Here is a 23365-nt window from a genome sequence, read left to right as displayed (position 1 = left end):
ATCATTTTAAATTTTTGGTTACCACAGTTAAACAATAGTAACTATTTTCTCTTTTTATAGTAATATATTAAAATGTTAATTTTCCTAAGGGTTGTGTTGTTGTCTGTCGTAGCTCCCCCTAAACCTATAAAAAAAATCTGATTGTTTTTCAGCTAAATTACCACTGTAACATTACTACAGATAATAACGATGTCCTTTATATAGTATTTTGAGTGATGACTGATGAGCAACGTGCTGCTGCTTGATTAAATAAATAAAAAAACAAAGACAAAAAAGCATCTTTACAGATGAAACTGACCTGAAACCCTGAACAGTATAGTTCTGCTTCTCTGCTTCTCTGCTCCAGTTGTGCGCTTCCACAGTCCACTCTCTCTCTCTCTCGCATTGATTACTCTGAGTCTGATCCAAACCGTTTGGCGGAGTCATGACTAACACTTCATGATTTATTAGAGATTTAATTATCAAATGGCAGATTCGCAAATGATCGCTTTAGTACATTCGGCGTGCTATTATACAATAATGATATTAAAATAGCGGGCAAAATCGGCTGCCAGGCCACCGGGAATTGTCCCGGTTCTCCCGGTGTCCGGTCGGCGCCTGATTTCCACAGACACGCAGAACGTGCAGGAGTCATATATTGCATTTTTGGGGCTTAATATTCACAGACACTAGTCCATGTCATATTTTGATTCAAGTGTACTGACCTACTTTTGATTTAGTCATCCAAAATGTGGCATATTCCGTCCGTGTTAGGCATTCCGTTTTTATGATTGGATTCTACAAACTAGACTTGTGTTTCCGCATCCCGGAAATTATTAGGGCGGTATGTCTCAGAATAGTCAGTGCAATTTTGGAAAGAAATCAATTAAATCTGTATGTGGATGTGTGTAAATATTCAAATGTAATCCACTTTGTAATCGTTCAAAATTTCATAAGTAACTGTAATTTAATTACTCATTTTTTCTTAGTAACTGTAACTAATTACAGTTACATTAATTTTGTAATTAAATTACGTAACGCCGTTACATGTAACTAGTTACTCCCCAACACTGTTTATAGTGTCTCTTGATACAGACAAAGATGGAGAGTGTCGTTCTAATGAATCAAAGAGGATCAAACATGAGGTGAGAAGAGAAAACTGTATTTCTAGTCTAATGTGATCTAGATGAGCCTGTAAAGAGTTGCTCAGAGTCAAAGCTGAGGTGAGATTCTCATATCAAAACCCTTCAGATGTACTATGTTTAAAACAGTATTTGACATAATATTTGCATGCGCTTTTCTATGTGAATGAATTCAAACAGTCTAAAATAAATGAACACAAATTCATAATCTCAGAATAATATTGCTGTCTTTTTAGTTGTAATATAGTGCAATGTACAGGCGAGGAAGGATAAAAAATGCCAATACAATTCTCATTACTTTCTGGACACAGCTCATTATGGCAGTGGTCACCATCTTTGACCGGTACAGGGCAGGTACAAAAGCCTTTAGATTGTGACTGAGATCAGATATGAAGCTGAAGGAGGATCATCATCTCACTGACTCTCTGACACTGATGTGTGATGGGACTGAGTCAACAGCACTGCCTTCAACTATCGACCTGCTGATAATCAGACTTCTGGCATTAAAGACAACAGCGTGATGAGGCATGCCTCTCAAAGAGAGGAGAAGTAGAAATATCCCACGCAGGTCTGATTGTAGTCAGATGTTTTTAAGTTTTAAGCTTAAACTGAAACATTTACTCAATGTTCCTCTTCCTGCAGTCAGATAGAGTGTCTGGATTGACCTTTGACCCCTGTAATACAGTGAGGTGTCTCCCTCTACAGGCGATCCTCAGAATCACACAGAGTTACAGATCTACAAATATATATGAAATTATTTTCATATATAACATTAATAACACACGCACAGATTTCACTTCAGCAGCTGATATGATCTTATCTACTGGATTCATTTCATAAAGTCACAAGAGTTTGTGAGAAATCACTAAACATAGACAGAAAAGTGTGAAACATTACTGAAGTCAGGATGTGAATGTGACTCTAATGGATCAGTTCTGCTGTTTTCATCTCTTCTGAAGCGCCGAATCCACATCTCTTTCATTTCCACTCAATTCTGTTCAGGATTCACTCCAAACCTTTGCTCAGTGTTTCATCTGTGCTTCTGCTTCTGTGTGTTGATGCTGTTTCTGACAGAAGAATCTCTTTTATTCTCAGCTTTCTCATGTGCTTCATCTCTCATTTCACACACAACATCTCTCTGTTTCTCCAGCTTCACAGCAGATGAAGAGAAGCATTTTTTTTTTATTTTTTAGAAAAGTTTAATCTAAGATGAAAATTAACTGCAGTACATTCATAGGCTACTATTTTTTAACAGCTGAGAAATTAATTCTTTAGTAGCAGCTATTCAGTGAATATATTTGATCTCAGACGCAGTTTAATATTATTTGTAGAGTTTAAATCTCAGTGTAAAGGTTAAATGAGTGACACAGAGCTGAAGAAGATGTAAATGTGTGATGAAACACACCTGATTCACACCAAGGTCTACAGTTTAATAACAGAACTGTGTCTATTCTAGCATAAGCTACTAAAAGTTTGTTTGCTGACATTTAACGCAAAATGCTAAATCACCATTATTATTATTTGTGAGATGGTAACTGAATGGTATTCACTGAATTAACTATAAAAAATGTAAAAAACAATGTGTAATTAATAGTATTTGTATTTATTGTAATGCATTGACGAAATGTTTTCATCTTTGTCCACTAGATGGCGCAAGCAGATTTTACTACAATCTCGAACACCTTTAGTTCCAGGTTACAGTATGAGAAGAGATCTGATCTGAAGTTTAATGAGGATCATAATGTCATATATACAGCATAATTAGACTGTGTCATAATCAGCTTCAGGAGGATATAATGGGTTTTAGAGAAACGACTAATGGCAAATCTGACAACAATAGCCAAGCCGTGCAATAATTAAAGAGAACAGGAGAATATTGAATTTAATCACAGCATATCATGCGCACGTCATTGAGAGCGGTGTCGTCTCCCCATGTCCCCTGATGCTCTTCTACCCTTGTCATGATGCCACAGATCCCTAACCCTTCACATGTTGAGCTCCAGCCACCCCAATCTCCCCAGCCTGTGCCGTCACCCATCAGCAAAGTCCCGTGAGTGCATCTGAATCTGGAAAAAGGTTTATATATACATTTATTTTCAGAAAGAAAAAAAATGATGCATGCAGGATCTCGGAATCCAGTTATTATAACTATTATTATTATAACATGGAGTGTCACAGACTAAAAGATGTAGTTCTGCACATTCTGCATCTCTCAGAGTGAATGACGGCCACATGTTCACCTGATGTTGTTGACAGCCGTGTCGTCTTCAATGCCTTGGGATGATACAACTCTCAGCTGAAAAGCAGTCAAGAGCCCAAAAGGACACCATTTGATTTTTGTCCATTGACCCCAGCTGAAGAAAAAGCAGAGGTTTAATATTAAAGTTAAAGAAAATGAATTTGGCTACTGTAGCTTATGAAGAAGCTGCTATTAACCCTAAATGTAAGAATTCATAAAAACACAAACCTGCTATGACTAGTATTACTACTCTTTAGTCTGAGCCCATTACCTTCCTACTTCTGACTGGACTGTGGCGTAGTCGTGATATACGACTGTTACGGCTTTGGACGGATCGATGCAGTGAAGGCGAATCCCGTTCAGTGCAGTGTTATCATCCCAAACGCCATAGGAAAGTTCTTCCACCTTGAAAAAACACCACAACACCCTAAAGTTGAAAGAGCTACAAGCATTCCTTGAAAGTTAACTCAGTTACATTTATTTTAAGGTGTCCTTGTTATAGTGTAATCATACATTTAAATACTGAGTAATATTAATTAACTACATGTTGTTAGGCACGACGGCTTCTTGGGGCTTATTGCTTTATTATAATAGTCAGTACATGTAACATGTAACAAGGACACCTTAAAATACCGTTAACTCTAACCATCATATAGTAGCATTCATCTTCGTGTCCTTTAGTATTAAGCAGATGCATTTAACTGAAGATAGCAGGAACTAAATGATGAGTAATGATCAGTCACCGGCTTACATGTTTAACCTCATGTGACTGTTCAGTAATAAACATATTACTGAAATGGATTCAATCCCAGACTTACCTTTAGACTAAACCCTGCAGCATACATTCCAGTTGGACAGATTTCCTTAGACTTCCAAGAACCCCAGTTCATTCCATTAGACACAGTCAGCACTGATTTGTAATTTCTTGGCTTAGACTCTAGTACTATAACTGACTGAATGCTCACATGCAGCCCAATAATGAATAACAGTAAAGAAATAAAGTGATGCATTGCTGGAGCTCTGGCCTGATCGATAAAAATTACTGATGAAATTAATTCTGTTTGATTACTACACCAAAAACTGACCAGGGTCAGTAAAACTGCTCAAAGGAACAATAGTTCAAATAGTCTTCAAACCCAGAACAGAAAACCTGATCGACTGCAGTCTGTCCGCAGAATATGCCTGATTTTTCAAAATGCATTTTCATGGTTTATAAATATCATGATATTATGGTTCTAGCCAATCAGCAGCCAGGAGCGCAGAGTGCACATCAACAACCTTTACGTGACTGAAAACACAAAAATACAAACACTGATCCAGCAATATATCTGTATGCTTAACCCTAAATGTCCCTGAAAACTGATTTCTTGGGAAAATGCCTAGAAAAGCTTGAGTTGCTTGTTTGATTTTGTATTTGCGTTTGCTAACAGGTTTTATTGCATTTCCATTTCCTCAGTTTAATAAGAGTGGTTGCAAAGAAGCAAGTGTTAAAGAAAGCAATCTGCTCAAAATTATCATTCTACCATTATTTAATCAACCTTATGTGGTTTCAAACCCATATGACTGTTTTTCTTCAGAGAAGCATGTGGATAATTGAATTATCAGTGAAGTAGATTCATGCTACTGTAAATCTAATTAATTAACCTGGCTTTAAAATGCATGCAAGTAATAAAAAAAACTTTTTATTATTCATTTTTAAGTTAATAATTTATTAAGTTATCTAATTTAACATAATGCAACTTGTAATTTCGCAGTTGCATTTACTTGAACAGCAGACTGATCTGACTTGCTTGTTAAAACTTATAAAGACCAAGTATTGCTCCAATAAATTAAATGCGTCAGTTGTCTAGTTAGCAGCATCACACATGCACATGTTCATTTCACCAACAGAAGGACTATCACTGCATCAACAACAACAATTATTGCTGTTAAATAAAGCAGTATATAGTCTTAACATTTGTAATAGACCTATCCTTGACCTACTGTAACCTATTGTAGGCTCTACTCTTCAACACAGTGGTAACCTTTACAAAAACACAGACATAAAAACCCTTTTAAAAACACAACAGAAGATTAATGAAAAAATCTTATGGTAATGTGTGTGAAGAAAGAAATAGACCTATCCACAGAACAAACTGGTATCAGTTAGCTGAAAGTCCAGGGTTTATTTATATCGTTGTTCCAGTCAGTGATCAAGAAGCAATGTAAAACTAAATGACTAAATAAATTTGGATATTAAAGTCAATGGCCTGCATGTAAACATGCTTTAGACAAACACTAACTGAAATGCTGCTCATTGCCGGTAAAAGCATTTGCCCTTTTGCCCTTTTTTTTAAACTTACACAAGCTTTTTTTTAATAATAATAATAATAATAAACATATATTGTTTAAAGCAGAAAATGGATATACTGTAAAAGGGTTATGAACTGTTTTACTTTCAAGTGCATGCACATTGCACTATGAGCAAGGGTCGCTGGGTCTTTTTCATTGTTTAAGCTTGTTTGAGTCTTAAAGACATTTGGTCTGTTTCTTGTGGTTTTATTGTAGTAAGGAAGAGATGGGATCCAAATGCAAATGAAAGTTAGAGTTTATTGAAAGAGCGCTGATAACAATTCTCTTCAAACAGGAACTCAGGCAGCTGCAGGTTCTGCAGAGATAAATAGTCTCTTTTAACAGGAACACAGGATAATAGCAAAGTCTATAGAAAGGATAACAGGACGGACTCAGAAGATGGTCCCCTATAAACGGGTCAGCAGCTCTCTCGCGACTCTTGTTTGTGGCTGGAATGCAGCAGGTAATCAGGGAGGCCGGCTAGTGGATCTTAGACCTCTCGTCCCCACGTACTGAGTGGCAGCAATTAGAGCACAGCTCAGGGCGATCGTCGGCTGCGGGAGGGCTGGACACAGAGTAGAAGAGGGGTTAATAGACAGTGAAAAAGGCTTAGCTGACCTGAACCAGTCTGTTGACAGGACTTTGACACGACAAGACAAGACGGATACAGTAGGATTCGTAAATAGCCACCAGCATCATACTCATTCGAAATAATCCGGCAAATGGCAAGAAAACAGGGAACATTAAATAGCAAGCAGGCAAGAGGAGAGAACAGGTGAAACGAATCAGCGAAATAACAGCTAATGAGAATCAGCTGAAGAGGGAAAAAAGGGAAAGAGTGAGGTAGTGACCAGCAGAGGGGGAAAAGGAAAGGAAAAGACAGAGAGAGAACCAGACTCATGACAGTGCCACCCCCCTCAGTGAGCGCCCCCTGGTGCTCCCGAGGAATGACCTGGTGGTTCCGAAGGAATTCATCAATGAGAGAGCGATCCATGGTGTCCCGGGAGGGGACCCAGCTTCTCTCCCCAGGACCGTAGCCCTCCCAATCCACTAGGAATTGATGGCCCCGACCGCGACGACGCATATCAAGAATCTTGCGTACAGTGTAGACAGACGTGCCTACGGCATGAATAGGAGGAACGGAAATACGAGAAGGAACGCGTACGACTGACTTTATGCAGGAAACGTGAAAAACCGGGTGAATGCGCCGGAGCTTAGGGGGAAGCCTCAACTTTACCGTGACAGAATTGATGACCTTGGAAATATGAAAAGGTCCGATATAGCGGGGGGATAATTTACAAGACGGTGCCTGAAGAGGCAAATTGATAGTGGAAAGCCACATTCTTTGACCACACACATACCTAGGACTCTTGACACAACGTTTATTAGCATTTCTTAGGATGCGAACCTTAGAACGACACAGAGATGCTCTCACCCATCTCAAAGTACATTTACAGCGTTTAATAAAAGCCTGAACGGAGGGAAAGTTGGATTCTGTCTCTTGGGAGGAGAACAGGGGAGGTTGGTATCCCAGACAACAGTGAAACAGCGACAGACCGGTAGCGGAGGACGGGAGAGAATTGTGAGCATACTCTGCCCAGGGTAATTGCTCGACCCACGAAGAGGGATTCCGAAACGCCAGGCTGCGCAAAAGTCGACCGATTTTCTGGTTAGTGCGTTCTGCTTGCCCGTTGGTTTGAGGGTGGAAACCAGACGATAGGCTGACAGACGCACCAATCAGACGACAGAATTCTTTCCAGAACTGGGACGCGAATTGAGGTCCCCTGTCAGAAACGACGTCAGAGGGAAGCCCGTGATTCTTGAAAACGTGAGATACCAGTACTTGAGCTGTCTCCTTGGCAGAGGGGAGTTTAGGGAGCGAATAAAGTAAGCGGACTTGGAAAAACGGTCTACCACAGTGAGAATTACAGTATTACCTGCCGAGGGGGGGAGGCCGGTAATAAAGTCAAGGCCAATGTGGGACCAAGGACGCGACTGAATGGGAAGTGGTCTAAGAAGACCAGCAGGCGGAGAGTGACCAGACTTAGTCTGAGCGCAAATAGCGCAAAAGGCTATGAAGCGACGCACATCGTGTTCTAAAGTGGGCCACCAAAATCCCTAATGCCGGGATGGGCAGTTAACTTGGAAGAGTAAGCCCACTGAAAGACTGGGACAAAAAGGAGGTTCTTAGGAACGTTACGTGGAGAGATCGAATGAGACAGTGCGCGCTTAACGAGCCTCTCAATACCCCAGACGGCGGTACCAATTACTCGCCCCAGAGGAATTATCTCCCGGGGCGTGGGGATGGCATCTGTGGAGTCGAATAGACGAGACAAGGTGTCAGGCTTGACGTTTTTAGAGCCATGTCGAAAAGAGATCTTAAAATCGAAACGAGCAAAAAACAATGACCAGCGAGCCCGACGCGCATTAAGTCTCTTGGCTGAACGAATGTATTCCAGATTTCTATGATCAGTCCAGACTACAAACGGAACGGTAGAGCCCTCTAACCATTGTCTCCACTGGTCTAATGCCAAACGGGTGGCAAGGAGTTCGCGATCCCCCACATCATAATTACGCTCCGCAGGCGAGAGGCGGTGTGAAAAATATGTGCATGGATGAATTCTATTATCTGAGTCTGAGCAATGGGAAAGAACGCCCCCAACACCCACCTCAGATGCATCAACCTCGACAATGAACTGTTTGGATACATCAGGAGTCACGAGAATAGGCGCGGTAGTAAATAAATGCTTCAGGAATGGGCCACTCGGTAACGGCTTGTACCTTAACGGGATCCATGCTTATCCCCTCTGCCGAGATTACAGAACCAAGAAAGGTGACGGAGTGGGCATGAAACGTGCATTTCTCGGCTTTTACGACCAGACGGATCTCCAGGAGGCGCTGGGGAACACGGCGAACATGCTGGACATGAACTTGGAGAGACGGTGAAAAAATTTGAATATTGTCTAAATAAACGAAGACGAAGACATTAAGCATGTCTCTCAGAACATCGTTGATTAACGCCTGAAAGACTGCAGGTGCATTGACGAGGCCGAACGGGAGAACCCGATATTCAAAGTGCCCAAGTGGGGTATAGAAAGCGGTCTTCCATTCGTCCCCCTCCTTAATGCGGATTAAATGATACGCGTTACGCAAATCTAACTTAGTGAAGACCCTCGCCCCCTGTAAAAGCTCGAACATGCATGCCATAAGCAGCAAGGGATAACGATTCTTAACGGTAATTTCGTTAAGCCCCCGGTAATCAATACAGGGTCGAAGAGAGCCGTCCTTCTTCTTCACAATGAAAAACCCTGCACCCGCAGGCGAAGAAGAAGCGACAATAGTACCGGCGGCTAACGAATCAGTCAGATAACTCTCAAGTGCCTTGCGTTCTGGACCAGTTAGAGAATACAAACTACCACGAGGAGGCGAAGTACCGTGTAACAGATCAATTCTGCAATCATAGGGACGGTGTGAAGGAAGAGAAGTGGCCCGGGACCGACTAAAGACCGCCCTCAGATCATGATACTCCTCCGGAACCCCAGTCAAATCGGCTGGCTCCTCCTGAAAAACAGAGACAGGGGAAACAGAAGGATTAGCGGATAACAGACAATTGACATGACAAGGCAGGCTCCATGAAATAATACTATTACTAGACCAATCGAAGTGGGGATTGTGTCTGACTAACCAGGGGTGACCTAAAACTACCGGGGAATAAGGGGAATGAAAAACTAAAAAGGAAAGAGTCTCATGATGGTTTCCTGAAACAGTAAGAGCTAAAGGGATAGACTGAACATCGATACTGGGCAGGGGGCTACCATCTAAGGCAAAAAAGGGGTATGGTCTGTTTACGGCTCCTCAAAGGAATACCTTGTTTACGAGCCCAAGCTTCGTCAAGGAAATGTTCCTCAGCTCCTGAGTCTATTAAAGCCTTGCATGAAACAGTGGTACCAGCCCAGCTTAAGGTTTTTGAAACGGTTGTGCAGGATGTGGACGAGGAGATCAAGGATGTTGCGCTTGTCAGTACCCCCTCTTCTACTGGCAAGCGTTGGCTTTTAAGGGGCAGTTCGAAACAAAGTGGTTGGCCGCTCCGCAGTACATGCAGAGGCGATTGGCGAGACGCCGTTCTCTCTCCTTTGCAGAGATACGCAGACCACCGAGCTGCATAGGCTCTGGAACAGAAATGGAGAAGGGAGGAGAAGACGCTGCTTTTCTCCACCCGGATAGCGAGATCAATGAGTGGGTCGAGACTCGTTAGCAGCTCGCGGGCAATGACTTCATCTTTATGTGTCTTAAGTCATATAAAATCTTTTATCTCTATATCACTGGTCTTTGGTCCAGATGAAGTTTTGGGGAAATGATCGCTCTGCTGGTGCTCCAGAGAATACTCCAGCTTCATACATTCGAACCGGATGTTTGCCTGCTTGTGCCACTGTGTTATAGTGTGATACAGTATGAAGAGCTCATCCAAAGTTAACTGGTTCAGATAAATGTTATGTTGACTTCATGTCACTAGGGCTGCACAACTTAATATCTGAACAGATTTTAAAACACCGGGCATCTTACTGGCTTTGTAATAGTCACAGTGGAAAAGCTGGCCATCACACACGACTGAGGATCACATGCTACCAGACTTCAGAATCGTTCTGATCATGATGAACTCACGCAGAAACGTGCATCTCATTGCAATGAGAGTCTGAAGAAAAACAAGCAGAGTCTGTGAGCATCTTTATTCCTTTTTTTATTATTCAAATTACATAGAAATGCACGAGAACACAGAACACTGGGAAACTGAACCTTGTAAGGTTCCTTGTAACAAGAGAGAAAAATGGAGAGCAGAAATGAGACACAAACCGGTGAAGTACAAGAGAAAAGCAGACAGACACTTTTTAGACGGAACAGTATGATGAATTATCAACCACTGTGTAAGTGTTTGTTCCTATCTGAACATTTTAGTCTTGCTGTTGTAGATTTAATTGTTTTCTCTTCTGGCACAAAGAGACACAATTCATGTGTGATTGTTTAACTGACATGTTTTACTTACCAAGAAGATTAATTTAAAATTCAAAACAATTTATGTAGATAATCTGAAATCTATATTTGTGATTTCTAGTCTAATGTGATCCAGACGGGTCTGTGAAGTTTCATTATGACATAAAAACTGAGGTGAGATCCTCACATCAAAACCCTTGAGACGATCTCAAGAACAAACAGCAGCAGATAAAGACATGAACATCATCATCATCATCATCATCATCATCAGACTCCATCACTCCAGACTTGAGTCTGTTCAGCTCCTGGACTCTTTTTCAGACTCATCTGATCACAAACAAACACACTAATGAACCCTTTCTTTCTCAGGTCATTGTTTCATCGAACTGTAGCTGCTGCACTTTGATCATTTTCACACCATGAACATGAGTATCTGAATCACACAGACTTGTTTTTGTATGACATCGTATTTGTTTCAATTTGCACTGCCTTATATTTCATGCATTTTCGTTTACTATGTGTGTTTTTGTATTCCTGTATTTTGTAATGCATGTAAGAGATTCTAAAATAACCAAATACATTCAATCTACAAACAGATATTTCTAAAATAAGTGCTTTCATGGCTGTTTGTAAACTGAATGTATTTGGCTTCTGCTGTCATACACTTCCAGTTATTTTAGTTGCACAAAACATCTGGTTATGCTGTCTGACGTTACAAAAGCTGCTGCTGTATTTCAGAGGCCCTGAACTCTGGCCCTCGGGGTCCACTTTTGATCAAAACGTTTCAAGTGATCCTGAAGAACCTGATTGGCTTGTTCAGGTGTGTTTGAAGAGGGTTGGAGCTGAACTCTGCAGGGAAGTGGACATTGAAGGCCAAAGTTAAGAAACCTTGCTGTATTTCTCACCATGTTATTTTAATGAATTGTCATAATTATAAATACACTGGTCTGTAGTCTAAACTGTTTTACCGTTTACAACTCTTTATTCTTAGATATTTCCATATTGCAGCTGATAAATCTGAAGTCTTGCACATTCAAAGAAAATTTCTTCTGTGTTGCAAAGTAAGGTGAACTTGTTATTGCATCCTTCCATAGCTGTATATGCATTCATTACTCATATATATTTGCATGTTGCTTGTATGTGTAGGTGCTTTATAGTGTTACATGCACATTTCTGCCTAAAGACTGTTCCAGTGTTTACCGTACTGATATTGTATTGCTGTAATATAGTTTTTTTTTTCACAATGACATTGTACTGTAATTTGTTGACAGGCTAACAGTAAAGGCATAACTGTGACTCCTGTCCAGTGTCTTGCTTTCAGTATCTACTGTACTTTGTACTGTTGAAATTAAAAACTGATGTGCTACAGAGAAAGTCCAGTCATGTGTAATTCAGTTATTGTCATCAAAACCACAGCCACAGTTTACACTTGGGAAATACATCTATTAAAGTAAGTTTTGTTTGCGATGGTTTTTAATTGAGGAGTTCTTTTGTTTGTTTTGATCTAATTTAATCAAGTAAACTGATTATTGCTTGCTCTGTCTCAATGATTTGTAATCTGTGTGGTTTGTGTTTCTGTGGCTGTGTACAGGACCAGGCCTGCGCTGATATATGTTTCAGGTTTCAGTGAATGTGATGTGGTTGTCTTCATTCTTTCCTTCTGTGTAATACAGGTGGAGATGTGCTCTATTCAACGAGGGAGATCTACCATCTATCAAGTAGAAGTCTGCTTGAAAACAATGAGGTTCAGAGCATGCTATTATATCTGTTATTTAATAATTTTTAGCTGTCAGCATTACATAGGCTTTCAATCAGCCTTTAGATTGAAGATTTAGTGCCAAGTTGAGCAAAAAAAATTCAAGACTCTCAGATATGGACCCTATAGTTAAAAAGGGACTTGTTTGGCAGTTGTGCTGAAGAGGTAGAGAGTGCATGTGTTATATGAAGATCTGAAGGGGGAGGAAGGCCAACTCTGTATTCTATCTGTATTCTGTATTGGGCGAAGGGTATAATAGCTGGATGATTGTGTAGGATAAGGAGAAGAGGTTTAGTTGGCACAGTTCTTTGCATGCTGTTAGCTTGTTGTATCTGTACCGTCTGTAGGTGTGAGGCTGTGCGTGTGCAGAAATTCAGCCTTGCAGCTCCACAGTCTCGATATGTTGGATGACACAGTGTTTAATCAAAAAATCATTTAGGTTTGTTTTGCACAAGCCTTTACACACTCAAGGACTTCAACCACAGTCTGTCTGATGCAGCTTAGCATGAAATGAGTCACTGCGAAACAAGCTCGAAGATGATCACACCTTTTTATCAGCATCATTATCAGCAGCAGAACTCACTGATGTCTTCACAGACATTTTCAACATCTCACTGAGTCAGGCTGTTGTTCCTACATGTTTCAAAACTACCACCATCATTCCAGTCCCGAAGAAGCCATCTCCATCCTGCTTCAATGACTACCGTCCTGTTGCACTTACTCCCATGCTCATGAAGTGCTTTGAACACCTAGTCATGCACCACATCAAGTCTGCCCCCCCCCCCCCTCTCCACTCCCTGGACCCCTTCCAGTTTGCATATTGGTCCAACCGGTTGACCGATGATGCCATCTCCACTACCCTCCACTCAGCACTCACATATATAGACAAAAAGGACTCATATGTCAGAATGCTGTTCATAGACTTCAGTTCAGCTGGGGCTCAACACTTCGCTGTGCATCTGGATGTTGGACTTTCTGACTGGAAGACCTCAGGCAGTACGGGTCTGATAAGTGCATGCACTCATGAATAAAAGAGGAGAGAAGTTGAATGAAATCTAGAAACAGTGCTTGTCAGACGGATTAAAACAAGTGTCTTGTCTCAAAACGCATGATTTGTGTCGATTGCGATTGAGGATCGCAGGTAACGCAGAGTGCAAGTAAAGATTGCAAGTGAGGCTGTAATATAGTTCCTTTTTCTTGTCTTCTCCTGGCTAGATTCAAACAAAAAATAATAAATGAAGCCTGCAAGTGTCTGAGAGTATAAGTCTGCAGCCAGACCCTCTGATCACAACTTTTGATTAAAAAGAAAGGTGAATACAGATACAAATTTGCAGTTTAAAAGGGGATAATATCATGCTGAAAACTGCCATCAGAAACCAGAGGTGAGTCAAAACCAACAGCACTGTGGGGAAAAAACAACTGAAGCCAGAAATGAGAAACGTATTTGCATTAGAAAGCATCAAGAAATTCAATGTGAAAGTCAAAGTGGAAGTGTTTGTACATTATGGAACTTTATTGTGTCATCCAGGGACGTGCACAGACATTTTGAGGGGCAGGGGCTCAAGTGAAATAAAGGGCACTTTTCATATTTTTTTTTAACAAAAAAGTATATATATATATATATATATATATATATATATATATATATATATATATATATATAATTACAGCAACTCTGAATTCCTTTAAAAAAAAAAATAATTTAAAAAGTTAATTAATTTTATCTTCCTCAAACTCACGCAATTGTTTCATTTTCAAAAGATGTCTACAAAATAATCAGTTCACAGAAACCATGGTCTCCTTAGTATTCACTAGGTTTATAGAGCAGCAAAGGAAACCATTCCACAATGTGCTTGTTTTGAACACATTCTCTATGCTACTAGTTTCAAGTATATATGAAGAGTTCAGATGCGAAAGCCTCTAAGTGCCATCTGAAATTTTCTTATGAGCTTTTTTTTTTCAAGCTCGTATTTAAGTTCAGTAATTTAACTTAAATGACATTTAACAGGTAATTTTCATTGCCAGTAATGTGAAATAAGTGAACATAATCATACAAGCTTGATAAAAATGATCATTATTGAAGGAAATTTCAGATGGCACTTAGAGGATTTTTCATCTGAACTCTTCATATTTAGAATAACCTAAATAACTGCATCAAACAGAGGGGTGTGTTTTACTAATAATTTGTTTATTTTTGCACAAGGCACTACATCCTTTTAATTATTTTGGTTTTATCAGAATACATAACACTTTAAAATTTAACTTACCAAAATAATTGAGTAAAAATTCAATAAAAGCCAATGTCATGTATGTATTTGTGGTGGTATGGAATACTATTTTATAAAGGTTTCGAGGAAATAAAAAAAGTTAAATTACTTAAATAGTTAATTTATAAATATTGTTATTTTTAAAGTTTAATGTTAAATTATTTCTACTCAGTTTTATTTATTAATGTACCAGATGCAGTTACTCAGATTTACTACATTTTTTAGAGTGTATCCTCCATCTGTTTGCATCTGTAGATTTCTTCTAAATTCACCAATTTAGATTTCTACATTTCAGGGGGAAAGACTCTTGATGTAAGTCAATAACTGGGGACGTTCTGTATGCAAATTAGGCGTCAACTAGTTAAAATGTGCACATTTGCATCTAATTGACAGGGAAATGCAGGTAAATAGGATAAACAAAATAACTAAAGCATATCACCTGGTGGTGATATATGCTTATTTTACTAACTTATTTTATTACATGGCTTGGTTGAATTCCAATGTAGAATGCGGTCTGTTATAACCAACAGACCGCTGTGCGGAGTATAACAGACCGTTGCCATGAAAAACAGAGCGTTGCTATGGACTCACAGGATTCTAACTGTAGAGACGGAGCGGACTATTTTCTTTAGCGGAAGCAATACAATCGAGTTTAACAATCGGGGGAGAGGGAGAGGGAGCGCTTCAGAACTCCTGACCTGATATTTAGGTACTATATTTCAATAAATATATTTGTTTGACAGGGAAGCTGTGTGCAAACAGAAATATATATTATTTTTCAAAAATAAAAAAAGCATCCCAGAAAAAAGGGCACTTTCTCTCCAGGAATAAAAAGGGCAGGTGCTCAAGCCCCCTTTCATGTCTATGTGTGCATGTGCCAGGTATTTTAGATTCAACGTTAAATTCACTGCCTTTTTTCATGTCATAACGTAACACATTACACAGATTCATCAGACTAATTTATTGCAGTCACAGATGACTGTTTACAGATCAGTGTGATTGCATATAAATTACAGGATGATAATTTCTAGTCTCTTGTGTAGACCTGGACATCATCCTTCATCACCACATCAGCTCCTGAACTCATCTGATCACAAACAGATCTGTGTCTCAGTGCTGCACTTTATATTCAGCTTGAACACTCAGTTTAATGCCATCTTTATATTCTTGTTTTGTGTGTTTTATTTTATGGTATTAGAAGGTTATAAACTAATAGGTCCAGATTTGTTTTAGCTGAGTTTATGCAAAGTTTTAAAATGTCATCAAATATTAATCAGCTTATAGACAACATTGTGAAACCACTCTAAAGACTAAGACAGTTAGCTGTAATGATCCTGCATCTCGTCCTGATCTTTGACTTGTATGAAATAATAAATGACTGATGTAAAAGATGTTATTTTTGAATATGAATATCAGCAAGTAACTGTGTCCATCTTTCTTTCAGGGCTTTCATTCCTTCCATGTGCCGCCCAGCAACACAATGATAATACTAGTGTTCATTGTATTTCAGTCATTTGTACAGCATTCAATTAAATTGTAATATCATTATTATATTAGACAACAGTCAGAGGTTTTATTCATTATAAGGTCTTATAGTGGTGTTGGTTTTAAGATGAATATAATGCAGGTATACTTTAGTCAAGATCATGATCTTCCTCTGGAGTGGCATTTGTGGTGAAACCGTCTAAACCACACCCACTATCCATCTCTGTATTCTTAGAATTGAAGCTCTTTGCTCACAGGAAATAAGACTCTTCTTTTCTCAGAACTGAGAAAAAATCTGCTGTTTAATGTGCATGTTTGCACGCCTGAAGCTCAGACAGCACAACATCAGCAGAGATCTCAGAGTTGTGATGGACATTTTCTGCTCTTCAGCTCAACACAAGGTGATTAAAAACAAGCTTTTTTTTTTTTTTGTCAAGAGTTTTTATTATTCATTATTTAAGCTCTTACTGTACTGTGAAATTGTGAAATATAAATGTTAATGTAAGAAAGCACTGTACCTGTATTGTTTTTATTGCTATGCACTGTTCATCTTCTTCTTGTGTGAATGACAGAATGATGATTTTTGGGTGAACTGGGTAGATTGTGGAAAAAAAACTCTTAACTGGACGTTTAACCCCACTTTACCACACACCAGCATAAATACTATGTTTTAAAGGGGTTGTATGATGTTGCTAAAAAGAACATTATTTTGTGTATGTGATTAAATGCAATCCGTACAGTTCTGTTGCTTCTCTATGCCCTGCCTTCTGAAACGCATCTTTTTTTACAAACCTCATCGTTCTGAAAGCGAGGTGTGCTCTGATTGGCCAGTTATCCAGTGCATTGTGATTGGCTGAATACCTCAAGCATGTGATGGAAATGTTACGCCCCTCACCAGATTGTGATGCCGTCTCACAGCAGGATGAGACAAAACCAATAAACCCATTACAAAAGAGACATTTGTTTCATCCAGTGGGTACATAATTACTGATTCAATGACTTATACTATCTTTTTATGTGTTGCGTTGCGTATTGCACTGTGTAAACATAAAACCATGTCTGCATTTGTGATAGGAGAAATGACAAACAACAAGCTCTACTCTAAACTGCTTAAAACACACGTTTGAATCAGAGGCATATTCTTTAAATATGTAAACGTACTTACAGTCTGTGAGTCAGAACAGCAGTCATTGTAGTCTACTCTCCCAGGATCAGGAAACAGTTCTCCATAAAATGTGCTGCACACATCTGAATATTAGGGATGAACTGTTCTGGAACAGGATCTTATCTATTTACGAACATCTTGTTACACTCCAAAGAGAAAGGAAAACTTGAAATTGCATCATATGACCTCGTTTAAGTGAAACTTGACTTTCTACCACATGAATATAAAAAAAAAAAAAAAAAATCAAATCTCCAACACAAAGCGATAAACATTAAAATAATAAATTCCATAACACCAGATATATGAAGCCAAAGCAAACAGGTTTCCAGAAACAACTTTTGAGCATATTAAACCCCCATAAGGAGTTTACATTAAATGGTTATTATTAGAAGATCTCCTTTCTGGCCCTAGAAGAGGAGAATCATAAGAGCTGGACTGGTGCTAAAATTCAGCCCATCTGCCCCACACAGTCCCCCATAAATGTCTTGCTGACATTAAAACTATTAAACTATCATAACTGGAACTATTAAATTCACCTTTGTAGTTGCCTTAATGAAAAGCTCATTCTTGAATCCAGAGTTAACTATAGTATTAGTACACCTTTATAAAAGTGGCTTCTTGCCTTTATTTGACCCAATATTTAATAGGCAATAAGTAGCCTATAACAATTTTAGTGACATTAATAATACATATCATTAATGCCATATTTCTACAGTGTCAGTAATGCATGTTAAAGTTGTGCTGCTGTGTGCATTAAATTGCTAGAGTTAGTTCAACCAAAAATGAAAATTAGGCCAGAAATTACTCACCCTCAAGTCATCCTAGGTGTATATGACATTCTTCTTTCAGATGAATCCAGTCTGAGTTATATTAAAAATTATAAGAGCAGACTGGTTTTCCATTGCTAAAATAAGGAAACTTAGCTTCCTTTGCTCCGGTTAACAAACTTTGGTTTTCATGAGACTCACCGACGCATGTGCAGCCCTGACCTCCATACGTCATCAGCCCAGAGCTGCTTCTGTGTACAACTGTTGGAACCAGCTGCATTAAAGTGATTATTATGTTTTGAATATGGATATTTTTCCTTTAAAAAACGCATCGAGTCTCTGCTGGAGGCCTTTTTTGGTTTTGTCTCAATGTGCCGGGACACAGGGCATCACAGTATGTTAAGTGGCATAACATTTCCGTCACATGCTTGAGATATTTGGCCAATCGCAACAGACTGGATAGCTGGCCAATCAGAGCACACCTCACTTTTCAGAACGATGAGCTTTGTAAAAATCGATGCGTTTCAGAAAGGAAGGGCATAGAGGAGAAACAATAATGTACAGTATGTAGAAAATAGTTTTTTTTTACCTTAAACCACATAAATATTGCATTACACCACATAACGTTCTTTTTAGCAGCTTCATATGACCCCTTTAAACAATTCATAGTGTGATTGGAAATGTATATAAATGTTTCTCTGAGGGGAACTGACTGTGTTCAGAAACGTTTGGATGGTATTTTATTTTCATCTTGCCCCTGTGTAATGCATTTAAAGTAGTATTTGTAAGCACAGTTTTGTTTGTTTACAGCGGTAACCCAGGAAACACGTTTTTACTGCTGTTCTATAAGCGCCACCTGCTGGCAGAGAGTGAACTTGCATCTCATTCAGTCCGTCTGTTGTTTCTGTTTCATTAAGATGTTAAGCAGTAAAGTTTCACAAAACTAAAATCAGACCATTCTGTTTTTGCTTCAAATTCCCAAACACTACAGTCTAACCCTTATGAAAACAGGTTTTACTACAAGTGAAACCAAAAACCATGGCTAAAACAGTTACAGTACATGGTAACCACAAATTAACTTACCATAGTTTGGTATATATTAAAACTATGGTTAAACAAATAGTATTCAATATGCACAGACAAAACCTTAGTTTGTTTATATACTGTATAAACAATCCCTATATTTCACTTTAGTTTTGTTTCTGGAGATTTCAATTTCATAAAGAAATGTGCAGCATTTTGTCTGAGAAATAATAAAAGGGCACCTTTTAATTTACAGTTCAACAAACCTCATTTTGTTGAAGAATCAAGAAAAAATCATATAGTGAAATCAGTATCATGAATTGCATTGAGTTGAGTGAATGGTTACGTTCCTACTGTTGACTATTTTTTGTTACTGCTTTAGTCACATGGATGATATAAACTGAACTTGAACTAAAACCACTGGTTTCATCTAAACTCTGCAAGTCTTCTGTGTGATTTAAAAGCTGGGATGTAGAAATGAAATAACACAGAGAGAAAACCATTGGAGCATCAGAAACCAGATAGGAAGAAACAACAAACATGGAGGCCAGAAATGAGACACAAAGCAGAGAAACACAAGAGAAAAACAGATGGACACTTTTCAGATGTGACAGTATGAAGATAATAAAACCAGAATGTAAGTGTTTGCTCATTATGGAAATGGTAGTCTTCACACACCCGTCTCAAACATTCAGACAGATTCATTCCGTTTCTGTGAGATGAAAGTTTACAGATGTGTGATTTTGTGTTAATAACAGAATGTATTATAGATTGAGAACATAAAACAATGAAGATAATCTGATGATGTTTGTGATTTCCAGTCTCACATGATCCAGACGGACCTGTAAACTTTCCTTCTGATGAAACTTCATCATGTTCTGAAGAGCACACAACGTCCCTGAGACAGCAGCAGCGGCTGAAGAAAACACCATCATGATCCCAGACTCTATCGACCCACACTACAGTCTGATCACATCCTCAGAGACGGAGGATTATAATAATCTATGAAAAATGATCTATGAGATCATTATCCCTTCACTAATAAACTCCTAAATGATTAAAATTGTTTGCATCTATTATAATAGATTATAGAACATTTTAATTATTTTGAGAATAAGTTTTAAATTATAATCTTTCAAAATGATTTTTTTCTGGTTCAGTAAGGTGCACTCAGTGGTTGAGTAAGATTTTCAGTATCGCCTTCACTTAAAATAATAGATTATAATCCTGTTTACATGAAATATGCTTGATCCAGAGCAGGTTTGAGCAAACAGAGCTTTTGTAACTCCAGGATGAGCTTCGAAGAACCAAATAATCCTGGATCATGTCAAATCATCAACAATAAATCCAGAACACAGAGTAATCCACACATGAAGCACAGACCCAGCGTTTACAGACTCATCTCATCAAACTAACAGTTTGTTTCTCAGATCCGTTTCTTTACACTGCACTTTTACTGACAACATTCTGTACATCACAGTTTCCTGCATCTGATAGTGAACATTTATATAATATAAGACATGAAAACACAACACAGACGACAGGTTCATCAAAAAACACACATTCATATAATTCACACACTGAAATCAGTGATGAACTGCCTTTAACTGGAAACTGAGTGTTTTATCCTTTTGCATTATCAACGCACTATTTTCCTGTTTATACTGTAAAGCTGCTTTGACACAATGTGTAATGTTAAAATAAACAGCTGAACAACACTAGAAACAGAGCTCTATATGAACTCAATCACTGCTCAACAAACACTTTTATGGTTTAATGAAATGATCAGGATATATTAAAATTGAGCATATAGACTGAATAACTGTGAGACTGAAGCGCTGCTGAAGCTTCATCATGTGTTCAGAATCAGGAAGCAGACTTACACCAGACTAAAGATTAGATCCAGACTCTGATGAACACAACACTGAGAAGAGATGATGCTGACCCTGAGAGGACTTCAGATGACCCCAGCTCTCAATCAGAACAAAAACTGAACAGTTCTCTGTGAAGCTGCTTTCAAACTATATGTAGCCTATTGTCATACACAGAAATAATGTGAGAAAACTCTTTGAAATAAACCAAATCAATATGTATGTGAAGGAACTCAAACATTTCTTAAAGGTCCCCTTCTTGGTGATCCCATGTTTTAAACTTTAGTTAGTGTGTAATGTTGTTGTTAGAGTATAAATATCTGTAAATTCTTAAGTTCAATGCCAAGCGAGATATTTTATTTAACAGAATTCGCCTACAAAAAACGACCCGTTTGGACTACATCCCTCTAGTTCCTGCAGTAATGACGTCACTAAAACAGTTTTTTGACTAACCTCCGCCCACATGAATTCACAAAAAGGGGGGAGTGGTCTTGTTGCGCTCCGACGGAGAATAAGGAAGAGCTGCATTTGTGTTTGTCGATGAAACGCTGTTATTTTCATCTCGGAGTCCAATCATCTTTGTTTGGCCTTCCCAGGGACGCTGTACTTGGAGATTAATGGTTACAATTTGTGTTTAACTCGGTTCCCAAAAATTATAATCCACATGCAAATCTATGTGCAGCACATTTTGCTGAGGACAGCTTCCTCAATCTTAATCAGTTTAATGCTGGATTCGCACAAAGATTATTCCTGAAAGATGGAGCAGTTCCCTCTTTGTCTGGAGAAGGCGTTGTTTATGGACCACAACCGGTAAGTGTATTTTATTATTTAAGTTGGTGCGTTTAACAGTTTCTGTAACGTATTACACAAAGGGCAACACTGTTCAGCTTTGTTAACTAGATGGTAGGGCAGTGCAAAAAAATGAATGCGATTTTCATGCACATCTCATCAGTAAAAACGCTCCTGTGATTATAAGTGTAGTGGGTTTTCTTCTGCGTTGTGTTTGATTTTAAATAAAGAGATCCCACACAATGATGTACTTTTGTTTTGCTTTACTCTCAGCTTCACTTTGTCTGTGTCAAAAGAAATAACATACACGATCACAATTAATCACAGGTAATTGGCAATTTCAGGTCTAGCCGTGCCTCTCGCCACAAGATCCAGCGAAAGAGAGCGCTTAACAATTATAGAAATATAATAGAAAATAATAGAATAATAGAAAAACTCAATAATAATGAAAGAAAGAGAAATAAGAAGTATAGAAAAATAACAATAGTAAATGATCCATCTACATACCTGTGTCAAAAGAAATAACAGACACGATCACAATTAATCACAGGTAATTGGCAATTTCAGGTCTAGCCGTGCCTGTCAATCAACACACGATATCTCAATGTAAATTCATATACAGAAAATACATTTGACCATTGCATGGATCCTTCAAAATAAACAAATACAACTTTATACAATTACAAATGTATAACTCACATTAAATTCAACTGTAAATGTCTTAACGAAAAAATATATCGTTCTAAACTCATATCCTGCATATCAAGCATACCGCACGTGTAACAGCGGCCATTAATCAAGTTCGTACTTCGATCAAACATACTCTTATAACATGTATAACCCAGATTGTTGATCTCTCAGTACAGAAGAGGCAACAAATAAACTCATTATATACAGAAAATCCCAATACAACACTCAATAAAGCACATTTACACACTTGTCTGAGGAGCAGATAAAAACGTACCTCTCGCCACGAGATCCAGCGAAAGAGAGAGCGTGCACGCAAATTGCATCCGCATTACCCTAACAAATGACGTCGCTTACGTAATAGTGCTTCCTTGATTTAGTGCAGAAATATTTATCAATAATGAAACCAAAAACAATACAAGCAAAATAAGAAATAAACATGTATGAAGAATTGAAAACAACGCAAATTATTAAGTTTATGATCACATGACCATTGACAACTGTGCAACTTCCAAAATAAATGTCTTCAAAATAAGAGTCCCCAAACATAATACTGCTTTTGATTAAATTATGTCAATAATCTAGTGTAACAACATACACTCGTCACATTCACCCCCACTGTTTTACTCTAGATTATTGAACAGGTCATCCACTTGATATATCGGTGATGTCATTACACATAACCCACCTTAGGTTATACAGCTCTAAAGCCATCTTGTTTAAAATTCAGGTAAATCAAGGGTAGCTAATCCCCAATCTACCATTCGAAAAACCATGCCATATACATAGTTTCAAATATGACATACACCAATAAATCACTTACACTGATTGTTTGTTTTAAACAACTTAATCTATGACAGATCATGAAAGATCAT

The 23365-nt window shown here is 38.4% G+C and overlaps 1 protein-coding gene and 1 long non-coding RNA gene across 2 annotated transcripts; one reads left to right on the top strand and one right to left on the bottom strand.

Annotated features, from left to right (window-relative positions):
• Positions 1 to 2744: 2744 nt before the first annotated feature.
• Positions 2745 to 4560, bottom strand: LOC132116611 (vitelline membrane outer layer protein 1-like). Its single transcript, XM_059525469.1, has 4 exons — positions 4179 to 4560; positions 3632 to 3765; positions 3362 to 3475; positions 2745 to 3187 (listed from the first exon to the last, which is right to left on the bottom strand). The coding sequence occupies exons 1-4, from the start codon at positions 4368 to 4370 to the stop codon at positions 3004 to 3006; spliced, it is 624 nt and encodes a 207-aa protein (XP_059381452.1). The 5' UTR covers positions 4371 to 4560; the 3' UTR covers positions 2745 to 3003.
• Positions 4561 to 16510: 11950 nt separating this feature from the next.
• On the top strand, positions 16511 to 20132 carry LOC132116610 (uncharacterized). Its single transcript, XR_009425656.1, has 3 exons — positions 16511 to 16589; positions 19608 to 19780; positions 19965 to 20132. It is a non-coding gene; the product is annotated as an uncharacterized LOC132116610 (long non-coding RNA).
• The last annotated feature ends 3233 nt before the right edge of the window (positions 20133 to 23365 follow it).

This window comes from Carassius carassius, chromosome 36, assembly GCF_963082965.1.
Source record: "Carassius carassius chromosome 36, fCarCar2.1, whole genome shotgun sequence".
NCBI lineage: Eukaryota > Metazoa > Chordata > Actinopteri > Cypriniformes > Cyprinidae > Carassius > Carassius carassius.
This window is presented reverse-complemented; position numbering and strand designations above follow the sequence as displayed.